This window comes from Sarcophilus harrisii, chromosome 1, assembly GCF_902635505.1.
Source record: "Sarcophilus harrisii chromosome 1, mSarHar1.11, whole genome shotgun sequence".
In the NCBI taxonomy this organism is placed as follows: Eukaryota; Metazoa; Chordata; class Mammalia; order Dasyuromorphia; family Dasyuridae; genus Sarcophilus; species Sarcophilus harrisii.
In genome coordinates this window covers 217132478-217155081 of record NC_045426.1, presented here as the reverse complement: position 1 = coordinate 217155081, position 22604 = coordinate 217132478, and the positions used below count along the sequence as shown (strand labels likewise).

The following is a 22604-nucleotide window of genomic DNA, read 5'->3' as shown; positions in this document are numbered from 1 at the left end:
TCAATGCTGAAAAATTACTCATGCATATATCTTATAAAAAAAAAGCTATAATAAAAAAAAAGACTTGCTTGCCTTCTTAAAGAGTTGGGAAGGGGTAGAAGGGAAAAAGAATATTTGGAACTCAACATTTTAAAAAATGAATCTTAAAAGTTTTTTAAATGTAATTGTGAAATATTTAATGAAATACAATTTATATCAATTAAAAAGCATAAAACCTTTAAAATAATAAAAATAAAACAGGAAAAATAATTAAGTGCTTAGCTTAGTTTTTTTCTGAAGATTTCTACAATTATGACTGTGATCTTGGAAATATAAATTTCCAAGAAATTTCTCCTCCCTATCTCTCCTTCCCTCTTTAGACTAGACTAGTCTCACAAAAAGATGTCAGGCTTTTCTGCCTTTGCTTCAAGTCATTCTCCTACTTAGACTATCTTTCTTCCTCTTCTCCAACCTGTCTAAATACAATCTATTCTTCAAGGCCCTGTTCAAGTCTTACTAATTCAGTGAATACTGTCTGTGCTATTTATGTGACACTTGATTACAGTGAAAAATTAACTTGTCAAAGTGCTTTGGAAAGAGGCAGCATGGGGTAAAAGATTTTAAGCAGAGCTCTCATGGCTCACTCAAATTTTAGCTCTGATAGTGGTTTTGTTTTTTCCTTTAACTTCTGTGAGATTCAGATTCCTTATATGTTGAAGGGTATAATACTTTCACTATCTCAGGGTGGTTTGGAGAAAAGTATTTGTTATACCTCATGATGCTATAATGAACATTTTATTTTTATTTGTGTACCTCTAATATAAGTGTGCCTTATGTTAAAGTTATTTAAATTTATATCCTATCTTCTGCCAGAAGGCAAGTCCCCCAGGACAGAGTTGTTAGCTAAGTGACTCCAGCAAGGGCCTTCTTTGTACAAAGTACATAAATACCTTGACTAAGTCTCTTTGCCAAGTGTATTAATGATCAGAATAAGAATCAGGACAGGACTACCTAAACTGACTTCCCAGAAACAGAATCAACAACTCTTTTGCAAGCTGTGAAAGGCAAAAACATTTTGCTTCTACCTTAAAATTATTGGAGTTAAACAAGGGAAATTATCTATAATAATTATATATATTTGAAATTAGATGAAAAAAAATCAGTAGGATGGTAGAAACAAACTGCTTTTAACTTCTTAGGTTTCAAATCACCTGGTGGTTATTACATATAGCCCTTCAATTAATGGGCATTAACTGGTTCCAGATTTAGGAACCAGTATTATATAATTATCTCTAAGAGCAACTGCTGGTACACTGAATTATAGGTTGTGTGTCATGGTGAACAAATGTGTGGTTGGTTCTCTTCACTTAAGTAACTTCAGGGATATGTTTTAATTATCTCTTAGAACTGATTACATAACCCAAGGATTGTGGGACACTGACAGAATCTCTGCCATTTAAAAGATGAAAAAAAGTAAATGCAAAAGAAATATACACATAGATCGATGAGTTTAAATGAGATATTTGTGAAGCACTTTGCAAATCTTAAAATACTATATAACAATGTGAATTGGCAGAAATATATGTAAATATGTATATAAATATATGAAAATATAATCACATATATGTCTCACAAAACTAATTACAGATTTGTGTTAATATATGTATACATATGTACACATAAACATATGTTGTTTAGTAGTGTCTGATTCTCTGTGATCCCATTTGGGGTGTCCCTGGCAAAGACACTGGAGTGGTTTGCCCTTTCTTTCTCCAGCTCATTTTACAGAGGAGGAAACTGAGACAAACAGGTCAAGTGACTTAGCCAGGATCCCCCTGCCAGGAAGGGTCTGAGGCCAGATTTAAACTCATGATGATGAGTCTTCCTGTTTCCATCCCTGATAGTCTACCTCCTGTGCCAAATACGTACAATATATGTGCATAATATATGCACACACATGACATGTTCCACAAGTATACTCCATTCCCACTGCATATGTGCACATGCATACATACACGTGCGTGTGTGAAAGTGTGTGGATATATGCATGTACATTCACATGGGCATACTGGGGCAGCTTCCCCACACTGAGATCTTATGAAGCAGCATTTGTTACATCCAATTAAGTTAAGATTTGTGCTCAGATCAACACGGTAACTGGAGCTCCCAACAGAGGCAGCAGCGAGGGGAAGGTGAGCAGGTGATAAGCTCTGCGCATACCTGACCTAAGTAAACCTTTGTCACACAGGAATGGACAAAGTATAGGGCAACTATACTATAGGGGCAACTATAGGGGCAATCTGGAGTCCCTGAAGAGGTCTAAAAAAGTCCTGAAGCAGCATTTAAAATGGGAGCTGTTCCAGTTTCTTCTGGTGTGTCCTTCCAGTGTATTGACCTGTTGGGAAGACAGCTAGAAAAGGGGGTGCAAATTTCTGCAGTGCTTGTTCCTTTTCTTCCTATCCCCTTCTTAGTTGGGGAACAGACTGGTATCTAAAACTAAGCTTCACACTTCTGTTAATGACTGAATGCAGGTGGGAGCAGCTCCATATGGAGCAGATTCCCTAATGGAAGAAGGAACCTCCTGTTGGGGGATTTGAGGTTCTGTAAAGAGAAGGCCTTACCTTGTTTGGGCACTAATAGCAAAAATATGATACAGAAGGCCTTTGTTAGGATGATTAGGAGGAACAACAGTTCAAGATAGTGATTTTCAAGCAGTTATTTTGAGTTAAGAAGAAATGGGTATTCCTTCCTAACCTGAAGTCCATGACTGCTGAGGGATTCATGAAGAAATTTCAGATGAACTTTGATGAGGAGAAAATAATTCTTTATTTTTACTAACTTCTGGCTAAAATTTAGTTCCTTTCAATTGGATGATGTCAGCAAGAAAGATTTCTTTTGAAAAGAAGACAGGGGCTCAGCCAGATTGCTTAAGAGATTCATGACACCAAAAAAACTTAAGAACCAGTAATTTAAATAAAGAATTAAAGGATCATTTAGTGTGGCATTTGATTCATACAAATATGACCAAATTAATAGATCTTTAGTCCAACTCAGTTATCATTTGGACATAAAATAAAAGGGACAGCCTTGGGCTAATGATCAAGGACAGGATGAAGGTGAAAGGTCCAAAACATATATTGGGGGGGGGGTGCCCATAGTCCTAGGCTACAGGCATACTGGGACTATTATGGCACTTGTTTTGTTGTATTGCATCCAACCACTGGTATCAACTCTGTAGACAAGACATCCAGTTTTGATTACATTTAAGTTGTATTTCTAGGTTTCAAGTCACATAATGAATCTTCAAGACGAAAAGAAAACATTCACATTCATCCCCTATAGCCACTCCATTTACATATAGTACTAACAACTGCAGAACATATATTTCAGGCTAGTTAAAACTAACCATCTAAAAGGCAGCTGGCTGTTCAGGACAGCATCATGTATTAGCACACACTGTCCTTTTGAGAAGAAGCATAGAAAGGGCATCAAAGACTGAGTTTCTGGAGTGCCTTTTGAATGTGCTTTGCAAAGCTTTATATACAGAGGCATCAAAAAAAAAGTCACCAAATAGCATCTATTTCAAAAGTGTGCTAAAGTACTTTCTACATTTCCAAGAAAAGTTATTCCTCTGTCCTTTGCTATCAGCAGTAATAACCTGTGAGAGTAAGGCAAAACCAGGACAATTTTCATGATGAACATATAAAAGAAAAAAAGTAAAAAAAAGTAAAAGAAGATAGTCACCAAATATTTCAGGATTCGGACACTGCAGTTCTCACTCAAGATTGCAGGGGCAGAGGAGCACAGAAAGGGGATGGACCAAAGGTGAGGAATGAGGCTCCATTGTCACACATGGCATTTGTTTTTGGCTTGAGGGTATTTATGTTCTACAAAGGAAGCTTCAATGGGGGATGGGGGAAGTTGAAGGAAAAAAAGTCATTGAGAACTGACTGTGATATGAAAAAAAAAAAAAAAAAGAAAGAAAGAACATTAAACTAGAAAACATTTTTAAATGACCAGCAAGAATTCACTGCATTAAGAGAAAGATTTCATGTGATTTAGACCAAGAGATAATCTAGTCCAACCTTCTTGCTTTAGAGATGAAGAATCTGAGGATCAAAGTAATTAAGTAACTTGCAAGTGATAGTGCAAAGATTCAAACCTAGATTTTGCCTTTAAATCTAGGGCTTTTTTCATCATATCATTTAGTTTCATTCCCTTTACCTCTGAAAGCTTTTTGTCTCCAAATACCTATGGTCCCATGTGTAGCAGGTTTAATCAACGTAAGAAGTTATTCAGGTAGGTTGAGAAGTAAACATCCTGTCTCCCTCTTAAAACCAATGAATATAATGTGTCAATAATGAAAAGAAAGATGACAGATCAACAAATGGGCTTGTAACTTATAAAATCAACAAATTGAAAATCCCCAATTAAACACTAAAATAGAAACTCTGAAAATTAAAAGACAAGATTAATAAACTGAAAACAAAAAACACTTCAAAAACATCAAATTAATAACTAAAATTAGGAGCTAACTTAAAAAAAAAAAAAAAAAGAAAGCCAAATAACCAGTATCAAAAATGATTGTGTCTGTGGTATGATCTGAAAAGCTCTGGCTGCAGCCTAAGCAGTTAATTCAAAAAAGAAGATGGTAGAGGTGGAACAAAGCCATTCTTGAGTAGTAGTAACTCAATGTAATAAAAACAATGGCTTTACACAGCTCATGAAATGAAACCCCATGCAAAACCTTTTCTGAGCTGCCAAGGGGAATGCCATAGACATGATTTAAGTCAGTTGAATAATAATTACAGCAGCAACTGCCTAATAACAGTTTGCAGGACACAGAAGAGAGAGTCAAGAAAGCTTGGAATCCAGCAAGAGCTGCATACATGTACACCCCCACATGAACATACATGTGTACATGACTCTGTGTGTGTCAGTTGCCCAGCCAGCCTTTGAGAATTTGGGTTCATGCTTCCAGTATCAGAGGTAAAAGGACTACAGATGTACAGAGATCCTTACATTTTTGGACATGGCTGGTGTGGGAATATGTTTGGCCTAATCATGTAATTTTGTTAGATGGGTTTTGTTTTTTATTTTATTTTTCCAACTAGGGGAAAGGTAAGAAGACAAGGTTTAAATAAAGGTTTTCTCTCAAAAAAAGAGAAGGAAAGCCAGAATCTTAAAAAGATGTGACAAACTCCACAAAAAAGAGATTTGCAGTTTCATATTAAATTCCCTCCTTCTGTTTATATGGTATATAAGGAAATAAATAATCATTTTATTTAGTGTTTGAGTTCAAAATTAAAATAAATGAAAACAAAAGAATTTGGGGTTTGGATAAGCATTGGGGTAGAACTTTAGCAGAGGAATAACAACAAGAGTACTTTAAACTTACTTTATTTTTATACTTATCAATGTACTTTCATATAAAATATTTCAACCTCACAAAATCACTGTGGATTAGGAGGTATTCCCCAGCTTGCAGGTAAAGAAACAAAGTCCTAAAGGGACCTTCCTAAAGTTACCCAAAGGCCTGATGGCAGAGCCAGGTGATAACCTAGGTGGCTATGGTATTCTTCTTACTACCTCATAAAATTGCTTCTCAATCATAATGATTTATCAGTTATTTCTGCATCTCTACATGATCCTTCTTCACAAAGCATACTCTTAAAAAGTAGATTCTTTTATTTTTATTGGAACAAAGTCCACTTTTCTCCCTCTCCAGTATTTCAGTAATTTACATATACATTAGATATGTTCTATCATGATTAATTGGTGATATTTTGGAAAATAAAACTTTGTTGCACATAATTTGACCTGATGTGGGGCGTGTATGTACATTTTGAGAAGAATAATTTTAAACCAAAAGATAACAAATTAAATGACTGAAATGTATGATACTGTTTGGTCTTGGGTAGTCAAAATTCAGAATATAAATGTCTGAATTAGGTTCAGCATTTACTAAACATGACTTACTTCATTTTCATTCCTTCATGTTTTATTATTCAAATGTGGTTCAATCTATATATATATCACACAAACTTTCCATACTTCCAAGTTTGTTGAATGACTATTAAAATAGGTTGATTGCTAGTAAGCAAAAAAAAAAATTAAGTAGAAAAGTAGAAATGAAAACATTATCTAAGTCAGGTGCTTTCCTATTATCTTTTCTCCTTAATTCTATGCTGACTTATCCCATGACACACATGCTTTAGAGTAAACTACTTTTCTTCTGTTAAATGTGAAGTTTTATATTTATTAAAGGTCAATTCTCGGAATTCCACATATGAATCAGAGAGATAAATGTAGAGAAAATTGGTTTCCACAATTTTGAAGATGCAAACATCTTTACTTTATAAGGTAAATTCTTAGACACCTGACTCCCCTTGAATGCTGTTGTATCCCCAGTCCCTTCCTCAGCACTGGCAGTATCCTCTCTCATATTCACCCAACATATGGGTCCTGCAAAGCAGTCCAGCATACACCTTGCTCTTCCTGCCATTTCCAGACTCTCCCTTTGCCTGAAAGCACTGGGGAAAATGTTCAGTTCAATCCATCCTAAATTATCGCCCAAGACACATCCTAGTAACTGTTATCTCTAGGATCCCCAAGTCATTATCATCCCTCTTTTTCTCAAGGAGTTCAGTACCTAGTTTACAGTCTTCCCATCCCACCCCAACTCCTGCTCTTGTACTAGGGAACTGCAACATATATGTCTCTCTGATTTGTTTCAGCCATAGAGTACTGGTCACACACTATTTCTCCATCACCTCTTCACCCATAAAGTCACACTTCAAAGATCAAAAATTCTAAAATTCCTTTGACAGGTCTTAACCTCCCACCACCCAATCTCTCTTTATGAGTTATCCCTCCTAAACCTATTCTTTGACCCCACAGGGTCCTTTACTTTCTCCACCCTCCATTATTCTGCAAAGCAAACATCACTGCTCTAATCTCACCTCCTTCTCTTCCCCAAATCCATGCTTATTTAACCTAACCAGTTCTATTCTACACCATTCTTTAGTCTCCGATCTCTTGCCCAATATCCTCTCAGTGCTCATGACTTGCCAAAACCCATTCCTTTTTTACCATTTTCCCTCCCTACTTAATGAAATTGGAAGGAAAATGCATGTACTCTTCTAATTTTACTAATGCATATTTCTAATCTTAACTAAGTGCAGTTAAGTGCAAGAGCAATCAACCCTTTCTGACATATTTTTTACCCTACTCTTCAGGGCTATTCCATACCTCTTCTCTCTATAAACCTTTCATAGTATTCTTTTGCTCTCTTTTCCCTCAGATGAAGATCTCTCCTGATACTTTAAGAAACAAGACTTTTTTCCGGAAGCCCTCTTTCCCCCTTTTCTATATTTCAGAACTCATTGACATTACCTCTATTTAACTCATCTATTCTAGTTTTTGATGAAAAGGTGGTCCTTTCCTTGATCTGGTCCTTTTTATATGCTCCAACAAATTGCCTCTGTAATTATCTCTTTGACTTTCACCTTCAAGTTCTTCCTCTCTCCTTGTTGCCTAGAGACATATTTACATCTCTTCCACTCTAAAAACCCTCACTAGAATTCTACCATAATTACAAGTATGTCTTTTTACCTTTCACAGTCAAACTCCAGGGGAAAAAGTCATTTACATTCATTGTCCCTATTTCCTTTCCTCTCACTTTTCAACCTTTTGCAATCTGGCTTCTGATCTGATTTCTTGGGTGAAACTTCTCTATCCAAGATTAAACATGATCTCTTAATTGCCACATAGAACTGTTAGGAATGTCTAATGGTTGATAATCTGATGGCCTTTTCTCAGTCCTTGGTCTCACAATTTAACACACTGACTGTGTTAAAGCATAAAAGACTCATAAACAAATGTAGAGAAGCAGAAGTATTAAATGCATCTTTTCAGACCATAATGCAATAAAAAAACACCATTCAATAAAAGGTTGTGGAAGTAAAGATTAAAAATCTGTTGGAAAGAATGACAACAATGAAATAACATACCAAAATTTGTGGATACACTCCAGGCAGTACTTAGGGGAAAATTTTTATTTTTGAAATGCATACATCAATAAAAGAAAGACCAGACCAATGAATTGGCCATAAAACCAAAAATAACCAAAAAACGATAAATTTAAATTACCCAATTAAGTATAAAAAAAAAAGAAAGAAATCCTGAAAATAAAAGGAGCAATTAACACAATAAAAAGTAAAAAAAAAAAAAAAAAAAAGATTGAAAATAAAGTGGAAAGTAATTTTAAGGAGAATCCCAATAAATCATTGATTAATGTGATTAAAAAAACATAAAGAAGAAAACCAAATTATCAGTATCAAAAATTAAATGATATGTGTACAACTTTTTTCAAGAAAAGAAAATTGATGGAACCATTAGGAGTTATTTTGCCCACTTATCAGCCAGTCAAGCTGACAATCTAAATGAAATAGATGCATGTTTTACTCTTTTTTCCCCTTCTGAGGCAATTGGGGTTAAGTGACTTGTCCAGGGTCACACAGCTAGGAAGTGTTAATAAGTATCTAAGATCAAATTTGAACTCAGGTTCTCCTGACTTCAGGGCTTGTGCTTTATCTATTACGCCACTTAGCTGCCCCCTAGATGCATGTTTTATAAAAACATAAATTGCCCTTAATAACAAAAAAGTTAACAGGATATTTAAATTACCCTACCTTAAAAAAATATATTGAACAAGCCATAAATAAGCTTGCTAAGAAACAATTCCCAGAACTAGAAAGTGAATCCTACCAAATATTAAAGAACAATTAATTCCCAAACTACATAAACTATTTGAAAAAATAGGTAATGAAGGAATTCTATCAAATTCCTTTTGTGACATGAACATGGTTTTGCTATCTAAACAAGGGAGAGCAGAAAGTAGGCACAAAACAAGGGAGAAAGTTCTATACCAATTCCTCTAGTGAATATTGTAGCAAAATTTTAATTAAAAATACAAGGATAATACAACAACATATCACAAAAGTCATATACTATGACCAGGTGGGATTAATAGCAGGAATTCTGGGCTGGTTCAATATTAGACAAACTATCAGGATTAATGACTATATTAATAACAAAACAATAAAAATCATGCAATTATTTCAATTGATACAGAAAAACTTTTGACAAGATACAACACTTACTTCTACTAAAAACACTAGTAGATATAAATGGAACTTTTCTTAAAATCATCAACAGTATACATCTAAAATCAAGAGCAAATATAATCTATAATGATAATAAGCTAGATGCCTTCCCAGTAAAATCAGAGATCAAGCAAGGATGTCCATTAACATCATCATTATTCAATATTCTATTACAAATGATAGCTATAGCGATAAGACAAGAAAAAGAAATAGAAGGAATAAGACTAGGCAATGAAAAAACAAAACTGCCAGTCTTTGTAGATAGTGAATTTTAGAGAATCAAGTAAAAAACTAATTGTTACAATGAACAACTTCAGCAAAAGCAAAGGGATATAAAATAAACCCACATAGATAATTAGCCTTTCTATATATTTCTAATAAAGTCCAGAAGTAAGAGATAAAAAGAATATATTTATATATAATAAAGAGATAAAAAGAGATATTCCATTTGAAATAACTACAGACATTATAAAATACTTAGGAGTCTACCTGCCAAAACAAACCCAGAGACTCTCTGAACATTTTTCATATAAATAAAGATACATCTTAACAACTGGAAAAATAGTAATTGCTCCTGGCTAGGCATATAAAGTCATTTATTCTACTCAATTTAATATATTATTCAGTGCTGTATTAATCAAACTGCCAATGTATAATTTTATAGATGTAGAAAAAAACTAATAAAATTTATCTGGAGAAATAAAAGATCAAAAATATCAAGGGAATTAATGGGGGAAAAGTCTGAAGGAAGGTCTCCTAGCAGTACTAGATCTCAATCAGTATTACAAAATGATAATCATCAAAACACTTCTGAGACTTGCTAAAAGTAGAGTGGTATGTTTTACATGACTACACATGTATAACCTTGTATTAAATTGTTTGCTTTCTCAATGTGGGGTAGGGGCTGGGAGGGAACAAAGGAATGAATTTTGGATTTAGAATTTTAAAAACTAATGTTAAAAAATGTTTTTACATGTAAACAGGAAAAACTAAAATACTAAATGAGTTTAAAAAAAAAAAAAAAAAAGATGAGGTGCAAATACCCAGTCACAAGCTTCTTCTTGTTTCCCTTAAAGGCAAAAATCGTAGTCTTCCTTTGAAACCAGATTCCAGAACATATTATTCCACATGTAAGCTGAGTTATCTTTATATCTAATCAATAACCATACACCTATATACACTACATGAACATGTTTATCTTATTTGGTGTTTATTAAGTTCAGAATTTTTAAAAAAGAAAAAATTTCAACAATAGAAAGATAAAAATGTTATTGTTTATGAGCTACTCTGCACTTTTTGTGTGTTTTCTGAAATAAAAGTTGCCCTACACCCAGAGAGAGAGAGAGAGAGAGAGAGAATGTGTAGTGGATCAGTGGGAAAGTTTAGGTATACAATATATGTTAGTAAATGACCATATAAATCTAGTATTTGATAATCCAAAGATCCAAGTTTTGGTGGCAAAAACTCATCATTTGACAGAAATTGCTGAGAAAACTGTAAAAGTATGGCAGAAAGTAGGCACAAACCATCATTTCATATCATATACCAAAATAAAATCAAAATGAGTAGATAATTTAGACATAAAGGGGGTCATGTCATAAGTAAATTAGAGGGGTATAGAAATTTTATCTGTCAGATCTATGGACAAAGGAAGAGTTTATGAATAAATAAAAAAAAGAATCACAGGAAGTAAAATGAATAATTTTGATTACATGAAATTTAAAGTTTTGCAGAAATAAAACCAATGCAGTCAAAATCAGAAGGAAAGGAGGAAACAGGTGAGGGGGAAAATTTACAGCAAGTTTCTCTGATAAAGGCCTCATTTCTCAAATATGTAAGGAACTAAGCCAAATTTGCAATAATAAGAAACATTTCCCAATTGATAAATGGTCAGAGAATGGAAACACACAGTTTTCAGAAGAAGAAATCAATGCTGTATCTACAGTTATATTTTAAAATGTTCTAAATAACTACTGATTAGGAAAAAAAAAAGATAAAACATTTTAAAAGAAAAAAAATAAAGATTCCACTTTCTAGAATTAAGAACTCATTATTTGACCAAAACTGCTGGGAAAACTAGAAAACAGTATGGCAGAAACTAGGCACAGACCAACATCTCACAACACATACCAATATAAGGTCAAAATGGACACATGATTTAGACATAAAGACTGATACCATAAGCAAATCAGGAGAGAAAGGAATAGTTTACTTGTCAGATTTATGGAGAAGGGATGAATTCATGACCAAAGAAGAACTAGAGAATATCATAAAATGCAAAATGGACAATTTTGATTATATTAAATTATATGCCATGGATATTCCATATACTCCAAAGCATAATAGTAATAAGATCAATTTAAAAAGGTTTATACTTTACCTATATTTACACATCCACAATTAATTAAATAATTCAATCAACAATATCTGAATTAACTAAGATACTGACATTTTTTATGCATTATGTGAGCTGATGAGCTAATTGACTAGAAATGTTCTTAAAATCAGATAAACTGCTACAGAGACATATGAAGTGCTGCAAAGTAAAGTAAGGAGAATCAAGAAAATATGCACAGTAACCACAATATAAATGGACTACTATAAACCAACCAAAAAATCATAAACATCATACAATTATAAAGATCAAGCATGACTTGAATGAAGACATATGAGGGGGCACCCCTAATCAGATCTAGGTCTACAGATATTCCACATTGCATTAGTATTTTCAGAGCAGAAAGACAATTCAGGATTACAAATGATGCAAAATATTTGATACTATTTTTCTTTTCCCAAAAAAACTCAAAACCTTTTAAGTAAAATAATTATATTCCCTAGCGATGACCACTAGTCCAACCAACCCAGTTCACCAGTCTTAGATTCTTGAAGTACAAAGCTGCAAACAGTAATAATTTTGGGGGGTGGCGTAAGGGAGAGTTGTTAGCACTCTCTATGTATGTAGCACATATCTATGTGCTTTTGACCAACTACATGACTAGAACACACCTCTGGACTCAGCGTTAACTTCTTGAATCCAATAAAGAGATTTCTAGGTCCAATCTCACTGTGATTGCAGAAAGCAGAGTTCTGTTAGGTTTTGAGGGGCAAAGCAATCCATGTCTTATTTGCCTCTTCCCTTCCCTAATTCCCCCTTCCCTGTTGCCACTACCTCTCCTTGCCTACTCAGGCTGGAACTCTGTGAAGTAATCTCATCAACGCACCTGTTGAATTTAGATCTATTCCTAGTAAGCTTTTCCCAAGGCCACAAATTACAATAGAAATGCTAAAGAATTTCTTAAATATAACTTTTTTATTTTTTAGAGATGAAAAAAAAAATTCCTCAGTTTAAATCTACCTAGTTTTTGGAAATTCAGTTGTCTGTACATCTTTAATAGCTAAATCCAAGCTTATGGCTCTGATTAATAGTATATCATGAGAACTATAAACAATGTATTAAAAAAATCCAAACCTCCCTCTCACTCCAAAATGAAACTGTCACTGCACATGTTTTGTTGGATCTTTCCTCCCCCACATATGAAAGGACAAATGTTCTTGGTAACAATTTATTATAATGTACTAATGTGGGTGTTTTATAGATCATTATATTCTTGTCAATGCAATTAGAACTGCATGTACATGAGTCACAACTCCCAAGTATATAGTCAGGGGTTTAATTTACAGATAGTTTTAGAAATTAGTTTTGTTTTAACAAAACATTCTATTCTTCAATTTGTCAGAGATAAAACTTGTGATCACTCAATTTCTCTCCTGTCATCCTTTGACAATTTTACTGGAACTAAGCCAATAATGGAAGAAAAGAGACCATTGTGCTTGTGTAAGGGAGCCACTTGGAATTTTTCCACATTTAAGTTGTGAAAATATGAAACTCAAAAAAGTACATGAGTGATATAGGGGGAAGGGGAGTAGAGGCCACAGAAAAAGGAAATTTATAGGGAGCAAAAGGCAAGAGAGAAGAGGAGTGAGGTCTGAACAAACATACCTCACAATGGGATTTCCATTATACAAAATGTAAATGCCAGCTTCTTTATTTCCATATATTTGATTGCTACGGATGATGCCTTTTCCGTTGCCAAGGACGACAATGCCTGAACGAAGGCCACTGTGTATCTTATTACACTGCAGGATTTTTATGCACATATAAAAAGAATAAAAGGCAAAACAGAAGAAATATCAGTCATGATAGCAAATGATGGATGACAAAGACAAAAAGACAAAGAATAGTGTTATTTTTTCATGAAGAAAAAATAATTTCATTTTTCTTGGGAATTAAAACACACAAAACCATTATTATGGACCACGTGCTTATCCATTGAAAATAATTTGGTCATGCTTGTCTAATGGTAGATTGCTTGTCTAATTATAGATTCTTCACCTTCTACTATCATTCTAAATATCATACTAGAAAAGGAGGGAATTCAATTTGAATAATCTAATTAAGACATATTCTTTAACTTCATGCAAATTTAAAAAGGTAGCAGACATTCCTCTCTGATTTCATTTAACAACAATATACTTCACTCATGTTACTTCATTTGTTCCTTACAAGAACCCTATGAAGTATTCTTATTATTTCCATTTTACAGATGATAAAACTGAGGCTGAGAAATTAAGGGACTTGCTCTGGGTAATAAGAAAAGTTAAATGTCTAAAGCAGAAATAGAACTCAGGTCTTTTAGACTCCCGAGTTTATTCTGTCCACTATGTCTCAAGATCGTGTTAAAAAGAAACATTGAAAGAAAGGAAAGACAATTTTAACAAGCTTTTTCTTGGCCTTTCAGGATCCCAATAAACCACTTGAAGAGGATGAAACACACTGATCTTCTTTAATAGATGATGCAGTTTGGGCTGATAAAAGTGAACCCTGAATTACTGTAGGTAACAGCAGGGTGACTGATGTGAAGCAATATCAATATCATATAGACCAAAGCAATGTCTTCCAAGGAAGTGGATGCCCTTTGCCTTCTCACTAGTAATAAATGCCTGTTTTGTTCTTTGGGACTGGGAAAAAAAATGCTATCAAATTATGTCCCATCCCTGAAAGGCTATCCTAAAACAGATTCCTGTCCCAAACTCCCTAAATATGGATCATACAAAAAAAGTTCAAATATGATGGTTTATAACACTGAAATACTAACTAAACTGCCTCAAAATTTCTAAATAAACTAGTTATGGATATCATATTATACAATTCTGATGAAGAAAAGTCCAAATAAGATGTCTCCTAACAAAAGAATATAAGACAGAAATACAAGGGAAAGACTTCTATTTCACTGTGTATCCTCAGACTTTTAACCTCCAGGTGCATCACTTTCTTTATCCGTGAACCAAAGACAACTCTAAAATTTCTTCACAGTTTTCTATTGGTGTGAGTAGCACAAAAACAATCTTCACCATTGCAAATATTGGCATTTCCATTTCTAGCCCCTTTCAGTAATCTGGACAGAAACTGTAGCAACTACAAGCTAACCTTAGCAACATTTTTCTCTGTCCATAAAAAGATGTAACACTTACTTTTATTTTTTTTTTTCAATGAAGATGGGAAACACTTCTTAAACAACAGTTTTAAAAGTAAATGTTCTTGTTTCAAAAATTAATCCTCTGACTGCAAGGCCAAGTACTCTTCAGTATGTGACTTGCTATTTATAGCCAAGAACTTTCTTTCTAATTTGCAACGATAGTTTTGGTTTTTACTGAGATTCCCAGACCTCCTAAAAATTACTCAAGACATAAAAATCAATAGGCCTGGTTTGACCTAAAGGTCAAAAGAATCTAACATCATTTTACCCTATCATTGCCCTCCTCTGGATGCTAAAATAGAATATAATGACATTTATTTCTATCTATAAAACACTTTGATGATTAAAGGCAATAGAAATACAGATTTTTGATTGTTTAAATTAAACTTGCATCTCAAAGGGAATAAGGAGAGCTTAATTTTCCTCCTTCAGTAAATCTGTCCTGAAAATAGCTGCTTCTAGAGAATTCTTTGAGTATATTTTTATAATTAAGATGGAACAAATTTGGAATTCAAAGGAAAATAATGTTTCTGTTTAATTTTTAAAAAGCCATCGTAACCTGGCCCCTTCTTACCTTTCCGGTCTTGTTATACTTGATTCCTTTCTATAAAATCTTTGATTCAGTGATTGGCCTTGGCTGTTCTGGGCACAAGGTACTTCAGCTCCATTCTACTGAGCATATTTTTGTTGGCTGTCACTCACATCCAGAATGTTCTCCCTCCTCATCTCTACCTCCAGACTTCCCTGGCTTTCTTCAAGTCCCAGCTAAAATTCAACCTTCTGAAGAAAAGTCTTTTCTGATCCTCTCTAATGTGAGTACTTTTCATCTAAGAGCAATTCCAATCTGTCCTGTCCATGTCTTGTTTGTACATAGTTGTTTGTTTGCATGTGGTCTCTCCTGTTAGACTACAAGCTCCTTGAGGAAAGGAGCCTTTCTTTGTTACCCCCCCCCCAGTTAGCATAGTAGTACTTAATAAATGCTATGGACCAACTAGCTATTTCTTATATTGGTATAAAACCAAATGATCTTAAGGCAGAACTAAAAACCTAAATGCCATTTCCTGTAACATTAAATTAACTTTTAACTTGAATGATTGATCTGTCTCTCTGTCTTAAATGTTCTTACAGAGAGGGAACATTTCTATTCACCAATACTTTTAATACTGTAGGTACTTAAATGTTTGTTGAATGAATAAATGTTCTGCAACTGAAGTAAAGAGAAAAAAAAAGAATGAAGAAAAATGTAAGAAAGTAGAAATGAGAAAAAGCCAAATAGAATGAAGAGTCAGGAAAGAAAGCAACAAGAGAAAGACTAGATAGAACAAACTCTGTGTGTGTGTGTGTGTGTGTGTGTGTGTGTGTAAGAGAGAGAGAGAGAGATGAATAGAACCAGAGAATAAATCATGAAATAGAGAAATAGAAAGACTAAGCAGATTTACAAATGGAATTTTAAAATGTTAGCAGAAACCAGAAAGGTCTGGTAGTCACATTTATAAAATAAAAATTTTAAAAGAAGAAGAGTAAATGGAGTGATACCAGTATGAATGGGTTGGCTCCCTTTCGGATATCCACACCAGCCTCGGAATTCGAATAAATGTTATTGTCAGCAATCAAACCTCCTGCTTCCAGGCGCAAAAATATTCCTGATGCTTTGCAATGGTAAATATCATTCTTTAGCATGATGATCTAAACCAGAAAGAGAAAGTATTCTTTATTGTTCAGTTACAAAGCTCTAAATTACATGACACAATGAAGTCTAGTCTTTCCTTTACTAGTTGACATGTATCTGAATTCTTTTCAATTCTTTTCTTTTAGTTCTTCAGTTTAAGCAATATGTATACATATGTATATATGTACATATATAAAAATGTGTATTGTATACATACATATCTATATCTATATCTATATGAAGGAATAAAATCTGGCCATAGATTTCAAACAAAAGCCTATTTCCCCACCCCACCCTACCTCTCATTCTCTTACTCAGAACTATAGCTTCCTTATCACCTTCTCATCAATTTGTTGAAGAAAACTGGATCAGTTTAATGTTTATTCTATATTTATCTATAGGTAGACACATCAAAATGTTATTTAAAAACAAAACCAAATAACCGTTTTTTAAAAATTACAATTTTAAATCATGCAGCCTAGCTGTGACTTAATGAGACCCAATGGAGATGAAAAGAATAGCTATCATGTAGCTAGGAAAAAAAATGGGGGAAGAGATAAGGAGGGATTTTCTGAGCAAGGGTATTGAAATGAAGCCAGAAGCAAAAGGCTTTTAAAAACAAAGGCTGCAGCCTCAAAATCAAAATAAAACAAAATAAAATACAGTATTCATCTGTGCACTATAGAAAATTAGAAGCCACACCCACAAAATAGTGATCAACATCAGCAATATTCACTGGCACATTCAATATAGAGATGTTCAGGAAGGCAATAATTTATTCTGAATCCCTTTACCATTGCTATATCATTTTGGAAACTGGCACTGAGATGTGGGCTGAATACAAAAGGAATGGTTATCTCGATCCTATCCTAATAACTTTTGTTGTTTTTGTTCAGTTGTTTTTCAGTTGTGCTCGATTCTCTGTGACCCCATTTGGGGTTTTCTTGGCAAAGATACTGGCTGTTTACTTCTCCAGATCATTTTATGGATGAAGAAACTAAGGGAAGTGGGGTTAATTGACATGCTCAGGATCATAAGGCTAGTAAATAACTTACTTTTTAGTTACTGTCATTTTTTTATGGCAGGTCTGCCTTTCCATATGGAGGAAAATTTTTTTTAAAATTATCTTGAGCCTCTATAATTACCCAGTCCCAGATTTGAATTTCACCTCACCACCCCCAGTTATTTCAGGTACCTTGCCATCTGCCCTTCTGCTACTATATATTCCCATCCTTACTCTTTTCTTTCTCTTGCTCAGCTCCAAACCATCCTAGAGCTTATATGGGATGTCCCAGTTAGAAAGCCCTATCGCTATCAGGGGCACCTGCTCCTTTGCCTTCCTTCTTTGACAAGGCTGCCTGACCACTCACAAGGCTTGGATGGCATGGGAGCCAATCCTTTTGCCTCTAGGGCAAAGTGCAAACGTCTTTTTTGATTTTTTCAGTTAGGCAATGAGGGTTAAGTGACATTCCCAGTGTTACACAATTAGGATGTGTCAAATGTCTGATTTGAATTCAGGATCTCTTGACTCCAGCAAAATACAAATGGGGTTGCAATTTCAAGGCCCTCACAATCTGGCTCCTATCTGCCTTTATAGGCTGATTCTATATTATTTTCCTTCACTCACACTAAGCTCTGGTAATGTAATCAACTTCATCATACATGACATCCCCATTCCCCATCTCTTCACCTTTGTCCCAGCTCTCCCCCAGGTCTGGAAAGTCTAGCTCCTTTCAAGAATCAACTAAAATGCCTCTTTTTCAAGTGACCTTTCTCACCAGGATGTTTGGAATGACTTGGAAGCAGGTCTTGAGGAAGCAGCTGACAATCATTGGTCTCATGCTAATCCTGAGGCTGGTAAACATGAGAGTAACATTGGCAGAGAGAATACCGTTAGAGAAGGAATTTAAAAACTTGCTAACTATCCTCTCATTGTTAGTGCCTGAATCCTCCTCATTTAATGAAAAATGTTAAAATTATAAACCACAAACATTAAAATATTTCCTAATCAGTTTGAATTTCCCTGAGAGGTATAATTATAATTTCCCCGAGTTTTAACTTCATCTTTATTGGTGCTTTTTTTAGGGAAAATCAAATCATATTCTTTTGAGGAAAAAACTCAAACATTTTGAATTACAACAGCAAGGTAAATATAATAGTCTATCTTTGCCCAAAGAAGCAAGCCCTTGAAAAAGAAAGGCTGTTATTATTGTCAGTATTAAATGACTAACCCTTAATTTTCCTTTCTAAATGCCACATTTCAGATCATATTTCTACTAGTAGCTAGTTAGCCACCTGGCTAGCATTTACATGGCTCTTTAAGGTTTACAAAGCAGTTTATGTATATGAAGAATCAGAGACTGAGAGAGGTTAGTGATTTGCCCAATCACAAAGCCTAACACTTCAAATAGTTTCTTTATCTTTTATCTCCTTTACTATCAGCTCAATTTCTCTGAAAATAAACTCAGGTCAGGGAAGTCTGGTTCATTCAAATATCCAAAGGACCTTGTTGGGTATGAGAGATGTCTTCTAAAGATTTTCTGTCTACCTTTCCCTTTTAATTTCAAATTTTCCTGAAAGATGCAATGACTGCCCATTAAATATGACAGGCTGCTTTGCAAATAAGGTGAACCACAAAGATCGGAATTGGAGAATAATAGTATTTCAAGTAAGAAAAAATTGTGAGCAGAAGAGCTTATTAAAAAGAATAAAACCATACTGAGATTCTAATTAATCTTGCATAAGTTAATGAGAGGTCTGACAGGGTTCTATTTGGTGTAAATGATTTTGTTCATTCACAATTCCGGAAATAACTTGGATTAAGACTGTTAGACAAAGTGCTAAACAAACTTTACTTAGTAGAGAAAATCAATTCACTTCTGAAAGAATTGGCTTGAATTTCAATAGACTTGTGATGGAAAGTGCCAACTGCATTCAGAGAGAAAACTATGGCGACTGAATGTGAATTGAAGCATAGTATTTTCACCTTTTTTTTTTTATGTTGTTTGTTTGCTTTTTTTGTTTTTTTCTTTTGATATTATTTTCCTTATATAGCATTATGATTATGAAAATATGCTTTGAAGAATTGCACATGTTTAACCTATATCAGATTGCTTGATACCTTAGGAAGGGAGAGAGGGGAAAATTTTTAGAACACAAATATTTGCAAAGGTGAATGTTGAAAATTATCTTTGCTTGTATTTGGAAAAATAAAATACAATTTTAAAAAAAGAGCTGGTTCGGTCTTTTCTCTCAAGCAATCTACAGAATAGAGAAAACAACAGACAGAATGAAATTCAATGACACAGTGATAGAGACAAAATACAAAGGTTTTTATTCTCAACAATATTCTCACTGGTTTAAGAGTATGAAGAATTTGCTTAATGCTCCTGTTATGCTACAGTAACTGGGCTTTAGGGATACTCCAGGTGTTGTGAGCAGGGTCTGAAATGAATTCCTCTGGTATCTTAAGATTTTTTTTTTTCTCACACAAGACTGATTCTGCTCATTGCTCCACTTATCTGGTCAATTCCTGGGTAAACAAAGGCTATGAAAGGTGTAAGTGAAATATTGTTAAATCAGGGGGGCACTGTTGGGAAAAATGTTTATCAATTTTTAATGCATATTGCTTTATGAATCATGTTGGAAAAGAAAATCAGTACAAAAGGGGAAAAAAAAACTTTAGGAGAGAAAAAAAAAAGAAAAAAGTAATAAACGCATAGCATGTGCTGATTTACATTCAATCTCCATAGTTCTTTTGCTGGATGCAGATGGCATTTTCTATCCAAAGTCTATTGGGATTGCCTTGGAGGGAAAAATATTTAATTAAAGTTAATTCATTCTCCAGGAAGCAAACTAAAAATGGGTCTTATTTAATGGCTATTTAAAAAAAATTACTCTTATAATAAAACATTTTTTAAATAATAGAAATAATTCTCATAATAACTAGGAATTCATAAATAGATATCTGCTTTAACCTTGGACAGTTATGAAACTGTGTCAAAATTAGACTCCTTCTTTCTCTTCCTAAGGGAGAGGTAATGGGCAGAAGTGTTGCAAGTGGGAATAGCCATCAAGAAAAAATTGCAAGCACACTGACAGGTAATTGTAAGGTGTTGCTTTTAGGATATAGGGAAAAAAAAGTCCAGTGAGGCTATCTTTCTTTTGTCAGGAGGAGGGGTTAGGAGGATAGTATCTTGTCTCACCCATGAGAGGCAGAGGAAGGGAGAGCTAGAAAGTGACTGAAATAGAAATTGAGCTGAAAGTGAAGCAAATAAAAAATAAAAGAGACTATTTGGAGTGTTCGATTAAGTGAAGCTTAAATCATGAGTGATTGCAGCAACAATAAGATTATATACAATGATCAATTCTGACAGATGTGGCTCTTTTCAACAATAAGGTGATTTGGACCAGTTCCAGTGGTCTTGTGATGGAAAGAGCCATCTACACCCAGATAAACTGTGGGGATAGAGTGTGGATCACAACATAGAATTTTCACATTTTTGTTGTTTTTTGCATTTTGTCTTCTTTCTCATTTTTTTTTTCTTTTTGATCTGATTTTTCTTGTGCAGCATGATAATTGTGAAAATATGTTTAGAAAAATTATATGTGTTTAACATATATTGGATTACCCGCTGTCTAGGGGAAGGGGAAAGGAAGGAGAAAAAAATTTGGATGAATGTTGAAAATTATCTATGCATATTTTTTTTGTTTTTGTTTAATTAAAGCTTATAGCTTTTTATTTACAAAACATATGCATGAGTAATTTTTCAATATTGACCCTTGCAAAACCTTCTGTTGCAACTTTTCCCCTCCTTCTCCTCACCCCCTCCCTTAAATGGCAGGTAGTCCAATACATGTTAAATATGTTAAAGTATATGTTAAATACAATATATGTATACATATTTATAGAGTTATCTTGCTGCACAAGAAAAATCAGATTTAGAAAAAAAGTAAAAAAAAAAAAAAAAAAAAAAAAAAAAAACCTGAGAAGGAAAACAAAAATGCAAGCAAACAACAACAGAAAGAGTGGAAATTATGCATATGTTTTGAAAATAAAAAGCTTTTAAAAAATCTTGAGTGCTTTTGCATAGTCTTATTTTAATGAACAGATGAGGAAGCTAAGTCCCAAGTAATTTAAATGTTTAAGGGAAGATAATATAATTGGATAAGAAGAAGAAGGGGGATCTGAATCCAGATTTTCTGACTCTAGAACCATTACTCTATTTCTGCTACACAAGAAAGCTCTTTTCTTCTTTTCCCAATAGGACATCTAAGATAGCAGTCTAAATATTTCTCACCTACTCTTCCTCTTCCCTAAATCCTGCTTTGAATAATGTGGATAACTACCTCAAACCTCTGTTTCAATTTGGCTGGTCTTTGTTTAGCTTCAAGGCATAATTGGGGCAGAAATCCTTGGATTTTTACCAATTTCAAAGACTAAAGCCTGACTTAGTTAAAACTATGAAATAGGTAAAGTGCATCTTACTTGCTTTTCTGCATAACATTGCTTTAAACAAGATCTAGTAAAACGAATTTATACTCGAGTCTTATGGGCTTGATATAATATGCACCAAGGATTACTTGAATTCTAACAGAGAAATCCCAGAAGCAGCAAGGCTTAACAAAGGGCAACCAATCCTTTATCGAAGAATTTCAGACATTAAGGTCGATAGGTAGCTTCTAACAGATCTTCAAATCACATCTTAATGATAGAGACCTATTCCAGTGACTCTTAAGATGGATTCTCATCACAAGGTTTCCATTTATAAAAATGACATTTATATAGTATTTTGAACTTCTTTGGCTTAAGGAACAATCAAATACTGTGGTAAGTGAAAAGCTCAACAGTTTCTGAGTAATTAATAATCAATTTATTAAGTTAGCTGATAATCAATAAATTGTTAGTCAGTGGTTCTCTTGGTAACAAAAGACAAAAACCTGGAGATCAGGGTATGTTTAAATACCTTTGAAAAAAGGGAGGGGAAGGGGTCTGTGTCCTAAAGGGTGAAAATCAACTCTGATTGGTAAACAATTAATGAGAGGATCAATTTTCAAATGAGGAGGTGGACTGAAACCCTTCAGCTCCTCCTGCTGAAAACATGGCTTGATTATGAGACTCAGTTGCCTCCAACAAATCACATCATTCTGATTTAGTTTTCTCTTTTATGATTTAGGTTATCCTAAATCACAATAAGCAGCTACAAGGGCACAGACAATGCTGTGGGCTGCAATTTACTTAGATTAGCTTTG

At 34.0% G+C, this 22604-nt stretch overlaps 1 protein-coding gene across 1 annotated transcript in view; it reads right to left on the bottom strand.

Annotated features, from left to right (window-relative positions):
• Positions 1 to 22604, bottom strand: part of FBXO10 (F-box protein 10) — a 77136-nt gene that overhangs the window by 21428 nt on the left and 33104 nt on the right. Inside the window, exons 4-5 of the mRNA XM_031937060.1 lie at positions 16220 to 16369; positions 13147 to 13283 (exon numbers count right to left, since the gene is read on the bottom strand). Coding sequence (XP_031792920.1) covers positions 13147 to 13283; positions 16220 to 16369 — 287 coding nt within the window. The remainder of the gene's footprint in view (positions 1 to 13146; positions 13284 to 16219; positions 16370 to 22604) is intronic.